Source organism: Schistocerca nitens, chromosome 1, assembly GCF_023898315.1.
Source record: "Schistocerca nitens isolate TAMUIC-IGC-003100 chromosome 1, iqSchNite1.1, whole genome shotgun sequence".
In the NCBI taxonomy this organism is placed as follows: domain Eukaryota; kingdom Metazoa; phylum Arthropoda; class Insecta; order Orthoptera; family Acrididae; genus Schistocerca; species Schistocerca nitens.
The window spans coordinates 591,356,439-591,374,846 of NC_064614.1; the positions used below are offsets into that span (position 1 = coordinate 591,356,439).

General features: G+C 41.2%; 1 protein-coding gene across 3 annotated transcripts in view; it reads right to left on the bottom strand.

Moving 5' to 3' along the window:
- LOC126255899 (adenylosuccinate synthetase) overlaps positions 1–18,408 on the bottom strand; it is a 74,296-nt gene that overhangs the window by 20,607 nt on the left and 35,281 nt on the right. For all 3 annotated transcript variants that reach the window (XM_049955438.1, XM_049955439.1, XM_049955440.1), the window contains one exon: positions 17,747–17,952. In XM_049955438.1, coding sequence (XP_049811395.1) covers positions 17,747–17,952 — 206 coding nt within the window. The remainder of the gene's footprint in view (positions 1–17,746; positions 17,953–18,408) is intronic.

Sequence of the window (18,408 nt, forward strand, 5' to 3'; positions counted from 1 at the left end):
TTTGTAAGTGTCTGGCTTCATCTGGCAGAGACTGGTGTGTGTGATATATATAGAGGGAAACATTCCACATGGGAAAAATATATCTAAATACAAAGATGATGTGACTTACCAAACGAAAGTGCTGGCATGTCGATAGACACACAAACACAAACATACACACAAAATTCAAGCTTTCACAACCAACGGTTGCTTCGTCAGGAAAGAGGGAAGGAGAGGGAAAGACAAAAGGATGTGGGTTTTAAGGGAGAGGGCAAGGAGTCATTCCAATCCCGGGAGCGGAAAGACTTACATTAGGGGGAAAAAAGGACAGGTATATGCTCACACACACACACACACACACACACACACACACACACACACACACACACACACACACATCCGCACAGACACAAGCAGACATTTGTAAAGGCAAAGATGTTGTTGAATTACAGGTGAGGTATGAGCGGCGGCAACTTGAATGTTTCCCTCTGTTATATTCATATCATTAATTTGAACCCAACAATTACGTTTGTTATTGTCACTGTTGAATTTCGAAATCTTTTCTGTCATCTTACTTTCTCTTTCTGTTTTTGCAAGTAGTTTCAATTTGTATTCACCTTATCCTTTTTACCGTAATCTACAATAGAATTTTATCCCGCCTATATATACTCAATAATACGTAACCCACTTCCAAACCATAACAAAAAAAATAATATTTTTTTCCACTTTCAAAACTACTGCTGCTATAAAATCCACCGTTTCCAGTTCACAAATAGTTCCTTTCACCTATTAAACAACCATTTCGGCTAGTTCTAATAACTTTTGCTTCATTTCCATTTGTGTTTTCCCCACATCACTGATCATTTTTAGCCACTTCCCACAGGTTTTAACGTCATTATTTCTTCGTCAGACAATTGTTAGCCTCATTTTCATAATCTGCCACCACAAAACCACTCCTTTAATACATTTACACGCAGTTTTTCGAAATTTTCCCAAATTTCTCCACCCTTTAATGTGTTTAGGCGGCAACACAACCACCTAACCTTTGTGCACATTGTTGTTTACCAACCCAAGTTCACCACAGGATCAACATAGCTCATCTTTAACCAACAATTTTTCGACTTTTTTCACACCAGATCTCCAGTTGCTTTCTAGTTCACCTTTATCTTTCCCCATATATTTTTATTTTCATTTTCATTTCAGCCTCATGTTACACTTTCCACCTACTAATACCATGTCACCCTCAACATCCCCACAACGACCCCATTAAGTTTTATTTACATTCCCTCCGCAAACATGCCTTCACCCTAGCCTGATTACACTCCCATATTTTATTTACTGAGGCTTGTCTGACATTTGGCATTACCCCCAAAGGCCTCGCACTTAAAGTTCCCATCTCTGGCTGTAACCCTTCTTTCCATCAGTCCCTATACCAGTTCCAAACTGAACAATCCATTGCCCTCACCCACCTAATCCTTCACCTACACATCAACTCAGCCAATGAACACACCCACCAACTCCTATGCTTAATAAAAGTCCTCAATCTTTCCTCTCCCACATCCACACTGGCTGTTCAGAGCATCCTCCTCCAGGCCAACCGCAAATTAGAACAGCATGCCACCCTCCACCTCCGGAAAGGCGACTCTCTCACCCTTCACAATCTTTCCAGCAAACCTCAACCACCTCTCATTGCACACAGACCCAGTCTCTCCCATCTACTCAATCTCCCACTTCCAGCTCCATTCCCCCCAAAACCTCAAAATTCTAATCGATACAATCTGGAACCACAACACCCCAATTCAGTAGTTAACCTTTCCTCCAAACCTCTCTCCCAATCCGAAACCTCTGTCCTACTCAAAGGCCTCACCTTCAGCCTTACTCCCAGATTCAACCAAACAGCCCTCGTCAAAGATTTACTGTCCTACACTCGTACTCTCTGCTGGAAGTATCACTTTGCCACGAAGAAAAATGATCCTAATCCTACCCCTAATGATCCAACTCCCCAAGACACTATCCAAATTGAACCCTGCCTGGAACAGTTCCGTCTTCCGTCACAGCGGGACCCACCTCCTCTTCCTCAAAATCACCCTCTCCAAACCTTCCAGGAATTTCTCACTTCCAGCCTTGCCTCTCAATCCTTCTTAAAAAACCTTAATCCTACTCCCAACATCACCACTGCTGAAGCCCAGGCTATCCGTGATCTGAAGGCTGACCGATCCATCGCCATTCTTCCGGCGGACAAGGATTCCACGACCGTGGTACTTGATCGTCGGGAGTATGTGGCTGAGGGACTGTGTCAGCTTTCAGACAACACTACATACAAAGTTTGCCAAGGTAATCCCATTCCTGATGTGCAGGCGGAGCTTCAAGGAATCCTCAGAACCTTAGGCCCCCTACAAAACCTTTCACCTGACTCCATCAACCTCCCTGACTCCATCAACCTCCTGACCCCACCGACACCCCGCACCCCTACCTTCTACCTTCTTCCTAAAATTCACAAACCCAATCATCCCGGCCGCCCCATTGTAGCTGGTTACTAAGCTCCCACAGAACGTATCTCTACCTACGTAGATCAACACCTTCAACCCATTACATGCAGTCTCCCAAGGAATAGAAAAACAACTGGAATCACTCAACAGAGGAAAGTCCACTGGACCTGACGGGATACCAATTCGTTTCTACACAGAGTACGCGAAAGAACTTGCCCCCCTTCTGACAGCCGTGTACCGCAAGTCTCTAGAGGAACGGAAGGTTCCAAATGATTGGAAAATAGCACAGGTAGTCCCAGTCTTCAAGAAGGATCGTCGAGCTGATGCGCAAAACTATAGACCTATATCTCTGACGTCGATCTGTTGTAGAATCTTAGAACATGTTTTTTGCTCGAGTATCATGTCGTTTTTGGAAACCCAGAATCTACTCTGTAGGAATCAACATGGATTCCGGAAACAGCGATTGTGTGAGACCCAACTCGCTTTATTTGTTCATGAGACCCAGAAAATATTAGATACAGGCCCCAGGTAGATGCTATTTTCCTTGACTTCCGGAAGGCGTTCGATACAGTTCCGCACTGTCGTCTGATAAAGTAAGAGCCTACGGATTATCAGACCAGCTGTGTGGCTGGATTGAAGAGTTTTTAGCAAACAGATCACAGCATGTTGTTATCAATGGAGAGACATCTACAGATGTTAAAGTAACCTCTGGCATGCCACAGGGGAGTGTTATGGGACCATTGCTTTTCACAATATATATATAAATGACCTAGTAGATAGTGTCGGAAGTTCCATGCGGCTTTTCGCGGATGATGCTGTAGTATACAGAGAAGTTGCAGCATTAGAAAATTGTAGCGAAATGCAGGAAGATCTGCAGCGGATAGGCACTTGGTGCAGGGAGTGGCAACTGTCCCTTAACATAGACAAATGTAATGTATTGCGAATACATAGAAAGAAGGATCCTTTATTGTATGATTATATGATAGCGGAACAAACACCGTAAATATCTGGGAGTATGCGTGCGAAACGATTTGAAGTGGAATGATCATATAAAATTAATTGTTGGTAAGGCGGGTATCAGGTTGAGATTCATTGGGAGAGTCCTTAGAAAATGTAGTCCATCAACAAAGGAGGTGGCTTACAAAACACTCGTTCAATCTATACTTGAGTATTGCTCAACAGTGTGGGATCCGTACCAGATCGGGATGACGGAGGAGAGAGAGAAGGTCCAAAGAAGAGCGGCGCGTTTCGTCACAGGGTTATTTGGTAAGCGTGATAGCGTTACGGAGATGTTTAGCAAACTCAAGTGGCAGACTCTGCAAGAGAGGCGCTCTGCATCGCGGTGTAGCTTGCTCACCAGGTTTCGAGAGGGTGCGTTTCTGGATGAGATATCGAATATATTGCTTCCCCCTACTTATACCTCCCGAGGAGATCACGAATGTAAAATTAGAGAGATTCGAGCACGCACGGAGGCTTTCAGACAGTCTTTCTTCCCCCGAACCATACGCGACTGGAACAGAAAAGGGAGGTAATGACAGTGTTATCTGTTACCCCTCGAAACCATCCTTGTAACCATTGATGCCACTTCCTTATACACAAACATTCCGCACGTCCAAGGCCTCGCTGCGATGGAGCACTTCCTTTCACGCCGATCACCTGCCACCCTACCTAAAACCTCTTTCCTCATTACCTTAGCCAGCTTCATTCTGACTCACAACTTCTTCCCTTTCGAAGGCCAGACATACCAACAATTAAAGGGAACAGCCATGGGTACCAGGATGGTCCTCTCATACGCCAACCTATTTATGGGTTGCTTAGAGGAAGCCTTCTTGGTTACCCAGGCCTGCCAACCCAAAGTTTGGCACAGATTTATTGATGACATCTTCATGATCTGGACCCACAGTGAAGAAGATCTCCAGAATTTCCTCTCCAACCTCAACTCCTTTTGTTCCATCACATTCACCTGGTCCTACTCCAAATCCCATGCCACTTTCCTTGACATTGACCTCCTCCTGTCCAATGGCCAGCTTTGCACGTCCGTCCACATCAAACCCACCAACAAGCAACAGTACCTCCATTATGACAGCTGCCACCCATTCCACATCAAACGGTCCCTTCCCTACAGCCTAGGTCTTCGTGGCAAACGAATCTGCTCCAGTCCGGAATCCCTGAGCCCTTACACCAACAACCTGAAAACAGCTTTCGTATCCTGCAACTACCCTCCCGACCTGGTACAGAAGCAAATTACCAGAGCCACTTCCTCATCCCCTCAAACCCAGAACCTTCCACAGAAGAACCCCAAAAGTGCCCCACTTGTGACAGGATACTTTCCGGGACTGGATCAGACTCTGAATGTGGCTCTCCAGCAGGGATAAGACTTCCTCAAATCCTGCCCTGAAATGAGATCCATCCTTCATGAAATACTCCCCACTCCACAAAGAGTGTCTTTCCGCCGTCCACCTAACCTTCGTAACCTCTTGGTTCATCCCTATGAAATGCCCAAACCACCTTCCCTACCCTCTAGCTCCTACCCTTGTAACTGCCCCCGCTGTAAAACCTGTCCCATGCACCCTCCCACCACCACCTACTCCAGTCCTGTAACCTGGAAGGTGTACACGATCAAAGGCAGAGCCACGTGTGAAAGCACCCACTTGATTTACCAACTGACCTGCCTACACTGTGAAGCTTTCTATGTGGGAATGACCAGCAATAAACTGTCGATTCGCATGAATGGACACAGGCAGACAGTGTTTGTTGGTAATGAGGATCACCCTGTGGCTAAACATGCCTTGGTGCACGGCCAGCACATCTTGGCACAGTGTTACACCGTCCGGGTTATCTGGATACTTCCCACTAACACCAACCTGTCAGAACTCCGGAGATGGGAACTTGCGCTTCAGTATATCCTCTCTTCTCATTACCCACCAGGTCTCAACCTCCGCTAATTTCAAGCTGCCGCCGCTCATATCTCACCTGTCATTCAACAACATCTTTGCCTCGACTGACATCTCTGCCCAAACTCTTTGCCTTTACAAATGTCTACTTGTGTGTGTGCGCGCGCGGGAGTGTATACCTGTCCTTTTTTCCCCCCTAAGGTAAGTCTTTCCGCTCCCAGGATTGGAATGACTCCTTACCCTCTCCCTTAAAAACCCATATCCTTTCGTCTTTCCCTCTCCTTCCCTCTTTCCTGACGAAGCAACCGTTGGTTGCGAAAGCTTGAATTTTGTGTGTATGTTTGTGTTTGTTTGTGTGTCTATCGACATGCCAGCACTTTCGTTTGGTATGTATGTCCTTGTTGCAAAAGCTTGTTGTGTGACAGTCTTTATGTTGTGCCTATCTCCAAACCAGCATCTCCGCTATATGGTGAGTAGCAACTATCCCTTTCACAATATTGTTACATTATATCCTGGATTTTCCAGTGGTAGATTATTTTTTACTACTATTACTTTTAATGGAACAATATTCTTTTCTTCTGTGGCACCAGAAAGTGCCTTCGGTGGGTTGCACGAGGAATGCTGTTAGTTCATAAATGAGTTAAATGGCTTACACAAGATGATTCATTTCACTAACAGCACAATGAGAAGGGAATGTTGGCCTATTTAAATCTTAATACTACCTTATGCAGAACCAAGATCAGATCTTATATTTACAGAAATGCAACCACCACTGATATAGTGAACCACAGTTCATCCAACCACCTGATGAAGTACAAAAAGTCAGCTTTCAGGTCTTTACTATAAAACATCTACATGTCCTGTTGTCAAAGAAAGATTTCAATAAAGAATTTCAAATTATACAGTGCATAGCCTATATAAATGGTTACGATAGTGAGTTCAGCAATAGTATCACTTGGGGGTATCCTCAGAAAGGTAAGATAGAAAGCTAACCTACTGGCCAAGAATTGTATCAGTCCCAAGATTTGGAGGAAGGGGGGGGGGGGGAGGAGGAATTTGTAACACACATCATAAAATTTGGCACTATTTCCAAGAGGGTCAGAAGATACTAATGCTCCAAAACCAATGAACAGCTTTTCATTCCCAGTAAAGCCAATACAAAGTACAGGCACAGGGAACACACAAATGCTACACAACTGGGTATATTACACTACTCACCGTGATTGCCCCATGTGACACATTAGACAAACTGATGGGCTTTTCTACTAGGTTCAAAGAACACCTCAGGATTTCTGCCTCTAAATCTGCCTTCAGTACCCACTTTCAAACGCAGGGGCATTTTGTCACTGACCTTCCCAGAAACTTATGCGAAAACAAAGGCCACATGTTAAGTATCTAGATAGTGTTTCTTACAACATCAGTAAACATTCGATTAATCAATGGCATCGGCAGTATCATCACTACCAGTTGTCTGGTTGAACTACTAATAGTCATATTGTTTATAATGTAATTATTCTTTGATTGGCGCATAAAAAACTGTTGGATCCTATTACCTCCATGGCATGTGGAGTGCTGAGGGGAAGTACATTACATGGAGGTAGTTAATCAGCAACAAATATGGTGGGGCCCATATGTTGTTAATAGATTGGCCAATATGGGGGGAGGGGTCGTAAGAGAGCAAATTTTCTTGTATGTCTTCCAGTGATAACTCAAGGTAGTACGCACGTTGTACTGACCACATGCTTATGGTGAAAATTACACACATGAATCACATGGATTCATGAATGCACATTATGCAGATTATCATCTTTAAATGTGTGAGCATACTTACTTGTAGCAAGGAACATAATGTAAAAAAGGTTGTTGCAATACAATGCAGTTAGTACAGGAAAAAAAATTGCATCTTAAAGATTTATTAAGTGTTTGTGGTTGTACTGCACAAGGCATTTTAAAACAAATATGATTATTATTGTTGTTAAACGCACTGCTGTTATCCTCTTATGTTTCTGAGTCCTCATAGTAGACTTACAAGTGATTTCAATCTTAAATGTTAATGTGTAAGGATATTTGAAAACATAAAACATCAACACAATCCTAACATCCCCGCATCACTTCTGCCTTTGTAGAAGCACAAATATTGTCCTTATGTTGGTTACCTGTGTTGTGTTCAATTTGCAGAGCTTGTTCCTTCAAGGACGCACAAGTTCCCGCAAAACTTAATACAGTAAAAGCACAATGTATCGAATGTCAAGGTTTGTATTTGTATGGTGGCTGGACATAATCATTAAAATAAACAACTATATTTATATGCTATCTGCTTTCACAGTATTGCAATGCATATTCATAAGTAATTCAGGCAAAACGTGAATGTTTCAATGGATGTAAGATAGAACTGATCTCTTCTTGCCACGAGTTGACAGTGAACGTCTTGGAATGTTTTTGCAAAAACTCTTAATCCTGTACATATTTCTTAAGCTCTTGCCCGTTAATAATGAAACCCCTTTTTTGAAACTTGTGAAGTGAGTGAATTAACTCACCATTTTCATTTTTGTGTGTTTTCAAGTTTATAGCATTCTGTGACCTGATTAATAATTTTTTAAGTGTCACAAGGAAGAATGCTGCCCCGAAAGTTCTAGTTCTTCAAGGTATCAAAGGTGGTGACCTCGGTGTGCCAACAAAGGCTTCTTCACTCATTTCAGTATTTAAACATCACACAACAACATGATTATTCTTTGTCACACAACTATAAAGCCACAACTGTTGAATCGCTGTTGGCAGCAGTGAGATAAAGAGCACAGTCGCCACGAAGTGCTCCGAATGGTGCTGACATGAAACGCTCGGGACTTCTTGTGTGCTGCCGAAAGTCTGTTGGCAAAGGAAATCCCGCACTTTGAAGATTACTTTGTTTATGTGAGAAGTGCATAAATAGAGATTTTTGTTATTGTTTTAAAAATGAATAGCAAAAAATCAATTATCTGTTCGGACTTTTTTCAAGAAAGTGGCAGATAACAGACAGTTTGTGAGAGTACCATCAGTAGTAAAGAATTAAAAAATTCAGGGAATACGACTAATTTACGAGACCACTTAAAAAGGAAGCATGGTGAAAAACTAGAGAACCATGGATTAGTAATAAAAATGAAAGGTGAGGGATCAAATTATGAGCTAGAGCAAGTGAAAAAAATAAATAAAATGAAAAATAAAAAAATATAAACTGAGAAGCTCTTTAAAAAATAATTTTAACACAAGCCAGTTGTACAACAATATTTCGAAAGTAAAAAAAGAACTTTATTCTCTTTATGCACAAATGATCGCTATCGAAATGCTGCCATACAGAACTTCAGCCATCAAGGTTTTAAAAAATCTGTTCATGCCATAGACACTGATCCAAATATATGAGGAGATAAAAAATAAATTACAAGAAGTCATTACAAAATGTAACTGATTGAGTGTTACAATGGACATGTGGACAAGCAACACCAGTGAAGACAAACTGGCACTGACTTGCCACCTTATAATGAACGAAAAACTAGTTTCACTCATGTTACAGTGACCAAAATTGCAGGTCATCACTATACAGAACGTATGGCACACGTAGGTAATATTTTTTTAAATGTTTCCTTTATTACCTTGTCAATGCCATGATGAGTTTCGGTTCATTCTCGTGAGTGGTACATGTCCGTACAGTTCAAGTTGGTAGAGCTTTTAAGGTTGTTCTTGACAGCTTCACCTCCCCCCACCACCATCCCCTCCCCTCTTGTAGACAGAAATCTGAAGACGTCATGTCATTTTTGTTCTGTTTACCAACACCACAAACCTTACCAAATCACTGAGCAATTGTGTTATAACAGGCTTAATTTATTTTCTTATTCATTACTACGAATAAGAACCATGTTTGAATGCAGATGTGTCTACAATACGCTTTCTCATACATTGTTATTTCTGCATGCTACTTATAGTGGACCACCCAAGGTTTACACTTTAGAGATGCATTTCAAGTTTGTATAACTTGAGAGTAACTTACGAGAAACGAATGCAAATCCTAACACCGTCTGAACCAAAATTAATACAGCATAGCAAAATCAGCTGTTGTAGCATTAAAATTACAAAATTACTGTGTTGCTGTCTTTTGAGTATATAAAAGTGCTCTGGTGTGCAATTTATATGGATGTGCTTCCAATGTGTTAGCAAATCTGAATAGAATTAAAACTTCTGGTGCTTATAAAATGGCATAAATATTAATGCATATCTTCTGCTGAAAAAGACTAACCATAACACGTTGTAAATACAGGCTGTGTTAATTGAATCAGAATTTTCCAGAAGTGGTGGAAAACTCTCAGCTCTTGTGTAATGGAGGCTGTCTTATCACAATTACAGTGAAGTCAGCAAAATGCTATCTATCAGGATTTGTGAAGTGCAGACTGAGTGGCCCGTGTATATTATAGGAAAACATTGGCATGTTGAGTGAAGGTGCCCACACTGCTGTCTCTCCCCCACACCTTTCCTTGACTTTCATTACTATTGTTGTCTTTATACTGCTCCACGCACTTCCCTCGGCAACCGGCAAAACTCCCACAAAAACTTCCACAAGCTATACACCATGTCAACTGCGTTAAGATCACAAGTACTGCTGACCTCAGAGACGTAGCATCTGTAGCACTACAGCCTTAATGTTGTGTATTGAGTGTCAACTCAACTGGGAAACACCATTAGTCTCTTCAATGTGCTTTCACTAAACCTTGTTACTTCCATGTGTAGTTTATACAATATCTGCTGTAGTCCATCAGCAAGCATACACACCTAAGGTACCAGCATCGCATGGCAGACTGGAAAACATTTCCCCTCTTGCACCAATATTTAACGAAGTGACCTCCTCCTCCATTTCCTGCTTCCCCTGTGCTGAAGCTCAACTTATCGTAAACATACAATATTTTTTCTGAGAATTACTTTTTATATATGAAAGTAATTTTTCACCTAAGAAGACATTGAAATATGTACACTGCTATTACTTTTGAATTCATTCGGATTGTTAATAACAAATTTCATAGGTGAATATATATATATTGTGAGGCTACAGTGAAGATCTCCAGCTCTTTAAGTAAGTGTCTGCAGGATGATCTTCGATGAGCTCCAGCAATTATTCTGATTACACACTTTTGTGCAATGAACACACTTTTACTCAATGATGAGTTACTCCAGAATATGATGCCATACGAAAGCAGAGAATGAAAACAGGCCTGGTAAGCTAATTTACTGAGATGTAAATCACCAAAATTTGCAATGACCCTAATAGCATAAGTATCTGAACTCAAACGTTTCAGCAGATCTTCCATGTGTTTTTTTTTCCAGTTAAACCCCCCAATGCATACACCTAGAAATTTTGAATATTCTACCTTAGCTACCGATTTCTGATCAGAGTCTACATTTATTAATGGTGTCACTCCATTTACTGTGTGGAACTGTATGTACTGCATTTTGTCAAAGTTTAATGAGAGCCCATTTGCAGAGAATCACTTAATGATTTTCTGAAAAACATCGTTTACAATTTCACCAGTTAATTCTTGTCTGTTGGGTGTGGTAGCTATACTTGTATCATAGGCAAAAAGTACCAGCTTTGCATCTTCGTGAATATAGAATGGCAAGTCATTGATATATATTGAGAACAGCAGAGGACCGAAGACCAAACCTTGCGGCACCCCATTCTTGATTGTTCCCCAGTTTGAGAAATCACCAGTTTTTTGCATCTTATGTGAACTGTTTATTTCAACTTTCTGCACTCTTCCAGTTAGGTATGATTTAAACCATTTGAGTGCTGTGCCATTCATACCACAGCACTTGAGCTTATCTAGAAGTATTCCATGATTTACACAATCAAAAGCCTTTGAGAGATCACAAAAAATCCCAACGGGTAACTTCCAGTTACTCAGAGCATTTAATATTTCGTTAGTGGAAGCATATATAGCGTTTTCCACTGAAAAACCTTTCTGGAAACCAAACTGACATTTTGTTAAAACTTTATTTTTACAAAGGTGTGAAGCTACTCTACAATACATTACTTTTTCAAGAATTTTGGATAAGGCAGTCAGAAGAGAGATTGGGAAGTAGTTGTTGACATTAGACGTATCCCCTTTTTTTATGCAGTGGTTTAACAATGCCATACTTCAATCTATACTAACAAAGAGATAGAGGGGCTGGCCAGTACTTACCTCAGCTCAGTACAGCCGATAGATACACAAAAAACAGAACCAAAAATTTACATTCCTAGCTTTCGGAACAAATGTTCCTTCATCAGGGAGGAGAGAGGGGAAAGAAAGGGAAGAAGGGAAAGTGGATTCAGTTACTCATAACCCAGGTCATGAAGCAACAGGGAAAGGAAAACAGGGAGGGTAGCAAGGATGGAGGCATGGTTGTCAGAGGGAAGCCAAAGATATTCTACTGTAAGTACTGTGCCAGCTTCAAACCAAAGAGGATGCATACAGAAGTAAAGAGGTATACAGTATAAAGATAAACACAACTATGTAGGATGAAAAGATGCGTGAATGGCTAAAGAGGAAAGGGAAAGAGGAGAAGACTGAAGAGTAAATGGGAGTGAGGTGGTTTAACGTAGGTTCAGTCCAGGGGGATGGCGGGATGAAAGGATGTGTTGGAGTGCAAGTTCCCATCTCCGCAGTTCAGAGGGACTGTTGTTGGGTGGGAGAAGCCAAATGGCACATACGGTGTAGCAGGTTCCTAGGTCCCTAGAATTATGCTGGACGGCATGCTCTGCTACTGGGTATTGGACATCTCCTAGGCGGACAGTTCGTCTGTGTCCGTTCATGCGCTCAGCCAGTTTAGTTGTTGTCATACCGATGTAAAAGGCTGTGCAGTGCAGGCGTGTCAGCTGATAAATGACATGTGTAGTTTCACACGTGGCCCTGCCTTGAATTGTGTATGTTTTACCAGTAGCGGGGCTGGAGTAGGCGGTTGTGGGGGGATGCATGGGGCAGGTTTTGCAGCGGGGTCGGTTACAGGGGTAGGAACCGCTGTGTAGAGAAGGTAGTCTTGGAATATTGTAGGGTTTAACAAGGATGTTACGGAGGATAGGGGGGCGATGAAAGGAAACTCTGGGTGGTGTGGGGAGAATTTTGTCAAGGGATGATCTCATTTCAGGGGTTGACTTGAGAAAGTCATATCCCTGGCGGAGTAATCTGTTGATGTATTCGAGGCCAGGATAATATTGGGTGACAAGGGGGATGCTTCTGTGTGGTCTGGGGGTAGGAACATTGTTGTTGGAAGGGGAGGAATGTATTGCTCGGGAGATCTGTTTGTGGACAAGGTCTGCAGGATAGTTGCGGGAGAGGAAAGCACTGGTCAGGTTATTGGTGTAATTGTTGAGGGATTCGTCACTGGAGCAGATACGTTTGCCACGAATACCTAGGCTGTAGGGAAGGGAGCGTTTGATGTGGAATGGATGGCAGCTATCAAAGTGAAGGTACTGTCGTTTGTTTGTGGGTTTGATGTGAACAGAGGTGTGGATGTGAGTTTCAACAAGATGAAGGTCAACATATAGCAAGGTGGCTTGGGTTTTGGAGAAGGACCAGGTGAAATTCAGACTCGAAAAGGAGTTGAGGTTATGGAGGAAATTAAGGAGTGTTTCTTCACCATGAGTCCAGACCACAAAGATGTCATCTATAAACCTATACCAGGCCAGGGGAAGCAGCTGTTGGGTCTTCAGGAAAGCCTCCTCCATGCGGCCCATGGAGAGGTTAGCATAGGACGGAGCCATCCTGGTTCCCATGGCCATTCCCCTGATTTGTTTGTAGGTCTGGCCTTCAAAAGTGAAGTAATTATGGGTTAGGATGAAGTTGGTAAGTGTGATAACGAACGGGGTTTTTGGAAGATCTTCGGGTGGGCGTTGGGAGAGGTAGTGCTCAAGGGCAGAGAGACCATGGGTATGTGGGATGTTTGTGTAAAGGGATGTAGCGTCTATGGTGACAAGAAAGGTTTCAGGTGGGAGAGGACTGGGAATGGATTTGAGGTGTTCTAGGATGTGGTTTGTGTCTGTGATGTAGGATGGGAGTGTGCGGGTGATAGGTTGGAGGTGTTGGTCTACCAGAGCTGAGATACGTTCTGTTGGGGCTTTGAAGCCTGCTACAATGGGACGGCCAGGATGGTTCTCTTTGTGGATTTTGGGTAATAGGTAGAAGGTAGGAGTACGGGGCTCAGGTGGAGTGAGTAAGTCTATGGAAGCCATTGTGAGGCCTTGTGAGGGACCTAAATCCAAGGTCCCTTCAATCTATCTGGGAAAATACCCTGCTTCAGAGAGCTATTACATATGTGGCTAAGAATCCCACTTATCTCTTGGGAACAAGCTTTTATTATCCTGCTGGAAATGCCATCCATTCCATGTGCACTTTTATTCTTGAGAGAGTTTATCATCTTCCTAATTTCAGAAGGAGAGGTGGGTGGAATTTCGATTGTATCAAATGGTGTGGGGGTAAGGCCTATTCCATTAATTGCCTTGCTTCTTCTAATGAACATTTAGATCCTATTTTCTCTACAACATTTAAAAAATGATTATTCAAAATGTTTTCAACTTCCGGCTTGTTGTTTGTCAAGTTTCCATTCGCTTTGATAGTAACACCGTCATCCTGTACTCTTGGTTGCTCTGTCTCCCTTGCAATAATATTCCAAATTGTTTTGATTTTGTTATCAGAGGTATTAATCTCAGACGTGATGCACATACTTCTGGACTTTTAATAACCTTTCTCAATGTAGCACAGTAGTTTTTTATAATAGTTGGCTGTCTCTGGGTCATTACTCTTTCTTGTTAGGTACAGTTCCCTTTTGTGGTTACAAGATTTTTTATTCCTTTAGTAAGCCAAGGTTTTTTGCATGGTTTCTTATAATTAGATTTAACTACTTTCTTGTGGAAACAGTATTCAAATTCTCTTACAAGTGTATCATGAAATAAGTTATATTTTAAATAAGCATCAGGTTTCTTGTACACCTCATCCCAGTCTAACTGTTGAGGATTTTCCCTGAAATTTAATTGAATGCACAACTTTGTGGTGTAGTTTTGAATTACTGAATGGAGCTATGTCATATACTGTAACTAGCTTAGCACCATGATCAGGAAGGCCATTCTCAACAGGACAAGAATTTATGTTTTTAAACTTATCTTGGTCTATAAAAGTGTTATCTATCAATGTGCTGCTGTCCTTTACTACCCGAGTAGGAAAATTAATGGCAGGCGTCAAATTGAAAGAACCTAGCAAGACTTCTAGGTCATTCTTCCTATTACACTCTTTCAGTGAATCAACAATGAAGTCCCCACAAATAATAATTTGCTTTCCCCTATCTGACAGATAGCACAACAAGGCATCCAAGTTTTCCAGGAATAAATGAAAGTTTCCTGAAGGGGACCTATATACTGTTACAATTATAAAAGAACCCTCCTTCAGTTTAATTGACAGGCACATGCTTCTATATGTTGCTCTAGACAAAACTTTTTTGAATCTAAGCTTTTTACACAGTGATAACTTTTGACATATATGGTAACTCCTCCTCTCACCTTATTCTCTCTACTCATACCTGCAGTTAGTTTATAACCACTGATATTTACCTTTTCCATGTCAGACACAACGTGATTCTAAGACAGGCATAGTATATCTATTACATTATCACATTAAATGTCGTCTAAACAAACCAGGAGCTCACCTACTTTATTCTTCAATCCCGGAATATTTTGATGAAAAATGGTAACATTATTTTTTACTTTACTTTTGTGAGAATCTACTTTTTTCTTTAATCCACCAATATTTTGGTTAAATACGGTAACATCATTATTTTATTTACTGTTGTGAGACTCTTGTGAGTTTTGTACCTCTTTAGCACCTGCCTGCCTGAACTTCTCATTGGACACTGATATTAGTCTAAAAAAGAGGTACATTCATGAGTACTAGTGTCCCCCCCCCCCCCCTTATGGATTTCGCTAACAACCCTGCCAGTTTACCCTTCCCTTTCCTATTGAGGTGTAGGCCATGCCTTGTGAAATCCCCCCTATCAATAGCCTCGACAGGAACCAATCCAATGTCTGACAGAGTGGCCGCCCTACGCAACTGATCCAATTCCATATTTACCCTCCTGAAAGAGCGGTTCAACTGGGGCTGACCATGCCGCACAAAAGAAGGCACCAGATGCCACACAAAAGCAGGCACCAGCCCAACATTTGTATGGGTTGTTGCAGAGGCTATTTTCACCAGGTCACACTTAATATTGTAGCCCTGATCCCTACCAATACTGTTTCCCACTCCACCCACTATCATCACATGATCCTGCTTTGAGAAATCCTTGCACAAGGAACCTATATCCTCTACCACCTGGCTAAGATGTGCACTTGGCTTGAAAAAGTTTGTGACCTGGTACCCGTCACCTAATTTTTCCTCCAAAATCTGGCCCACACCTCTTCCATGGCTGCTACCTAGCAACAGAACTTTCCTAAGGTATTATAGCATCTAAGTAAAAGTAAGTTAACATCATGCTGTCCTTCCCCCTTGGCCTTTCCCATTTACTCCTCCGCCACCATAGTCTCCCCCCCCCCCCCCTTTCGCCCTGTTTTTCTCTTAATGGTTTATATGCTGCTCTATGGTTATAACAGACAAGTCTAGTTTTTTAAAATACCATGCTTTCAACTACATTTTAAAAACTTGTTAAAAATTAAATATTCTAAGGTTTTTAAGTTCTGAATTGTGAAAAGCAAAGGTTCTGAAAAGAATTTTATTATTTATAATTTAGATTTTTAAGGTTTATTTGGTGGATTTTTTATTCCTTTCAACTGGATCTATTCTTTCTCCTTGATATAAGGTATGTATCTAGCGGTCTTCATTTAAGTCACTAAACATTCTTAGTTCATGTTTCTCTTAGGCTACCACCACTATATGGGTGTTATTAGTGATGCATTTTAATACATGTTAACTGTTGCTGTTATATTTCCTAAACAAGTTTTAAGATACAGTATTTGAACATTCCTTGTTCTTGTTTGGTTATTTCAAGCACTCCTCGAAAGATTAACTATTCTTCGGTAGTGCCCACACATGATCTGCACTTGTCCACAGGCTGTCTGTTTACTTTCGCAGTATCAGTGTATCGCAGCACCCAGTCGCCTCCCACGTTCTGGGAATACGCACAGTCCGGAATTAGTAGTGTTTGTACTTTATTCTATCTCCTTTAATAAGCCACTTGCTTGACACACGTCTTCCAGTTGTTCGTTTTTGGGCTATTGTGCCACTTCACTGTAAGTGTCCCCTCAGTTCTCTAAACTAGCCACTTGTCACATCTTTATATTATTTTTATGTATCTGTGTTACCACCAGATTACCATCATGTAATTTGTTTGGATTCCATTGACCACCTTGGACTTTGATCCATATGTCTGGCTGATTTTGATTCACTGATGACTACTGATGAAATTTGTCTAATGTGACACCAAACACTGCCTTGAATTATTTTATTTTGCTAGTCACCTTAGAATTATATATGCAACACTTTAGCTGTCAATATGAAGTGCCTCTTATTCAAAACAATGATACTTGACATTTTTGTATGGTTTAGGTGCTTCAAATTCTTGTGTCGCTCTGAATATGTTGCAGTACACGGCACAACACTCTCCTCACGGCCAATCATGCACTAGGTAGGAAAGGCTGCATAAAACGCTGTCATTAGCTTTTTCTGCATGACAGATACAAGTAACTTCAACAATTTTTGAAAATCCTTGCACTGTATCATAGCAGCTGAAACTGAGTGTGCTGTGATATGCTGATACTGCGAAAGTAAAGTCACCCTGTGGAAGGCTCGCCTAATTGCAGATCATGTCTGGGCGCTACTGAAGAATATTTGGTCTTCTTTTGTTGTGTTCTTCCTGCATTAAAACCTTAGTGTGGGTTTCACAGAAAGTCAAAAATGGTACAAATGGCTCTAAGCACTATGGGACTTAACATCTGAGGTCATCAGTCCCCTATACTTAGAACTACTTAAACCTAACTAACCTAAGGACATCACATACATCAATGCCCAAGGCAGGATCCGAACCTGCGGCCTTAGCAGCTGCGTGGTTCCGGACTGAAGCGCCTAGAACCACTCTACCACAGCAGCCGGCTTAAGGAAGTCAGATTGGACTATTCCTTTTAAGTTGAATATGCCTCAATTCTTCAAATTACACATATGAAACAGGATTGTCAAAGCCTTAAATATGATTAAATTAATGTAACGTTGGAACATATTTCATAAAAATTAAAACAAATGTATACTGCCTCATTAAGAAGTACGCAGTTTACTTCATACATAAAGTAAAAAATGTGTCCCTGTTAGTTTTGTTTTACAAGACCAAGATAATGCAGAAATGACTTACCAAAATCAATGTCCAGCATTGCTGCATTTGCGCCTTCTACTAAAACCTTTTTCCCCATACGCAAAGCTGTATGCAGGTACGAAACAGATTCAACAACAAATGGACGAATTCGCTCAGCATATTTTTTGTACCTTACTAATTCAGACTCAACATCAACCTTAAGCTCAGGAAACATTCTCTGGTACATTCTTACTAGAGATTTCAGTCTGCAACAAAAAATGATGTTTTTTAAGCAGGCTACTCTCCTTACTGTGTTCGTTTGTAAATAATGAATTATGAAGTTGAATTCACCAGTATTATATTTTTATATTTGGAATGAACACCAAATGACAATGAAAATTAGTAATACTGAAAGACTCTCTGGCATGGTTAACAAATCTGAAAGTATAAGAATGATAGGTTTAAAGACAATATTATGAAAAAGATAGACTGCTGCTCACCACACAGTGGAGATGTTGAGTCATGAAGCAGGCACAACAAAAAGACTGCTAAACAAGTAAGCTTTTGGCCAAAAGTTTGTGCCTGCCTGTGAGTCAACGTCTCCATTATATGGTGAGTAGCAATCTCTCATTTTCGTAACACTGTCATTCCATCTTTGATTTTCCATAGAATCATAAGTTTTTTATCATCTCTTAGAAATTTAGAGAAACATTACTAGGTGG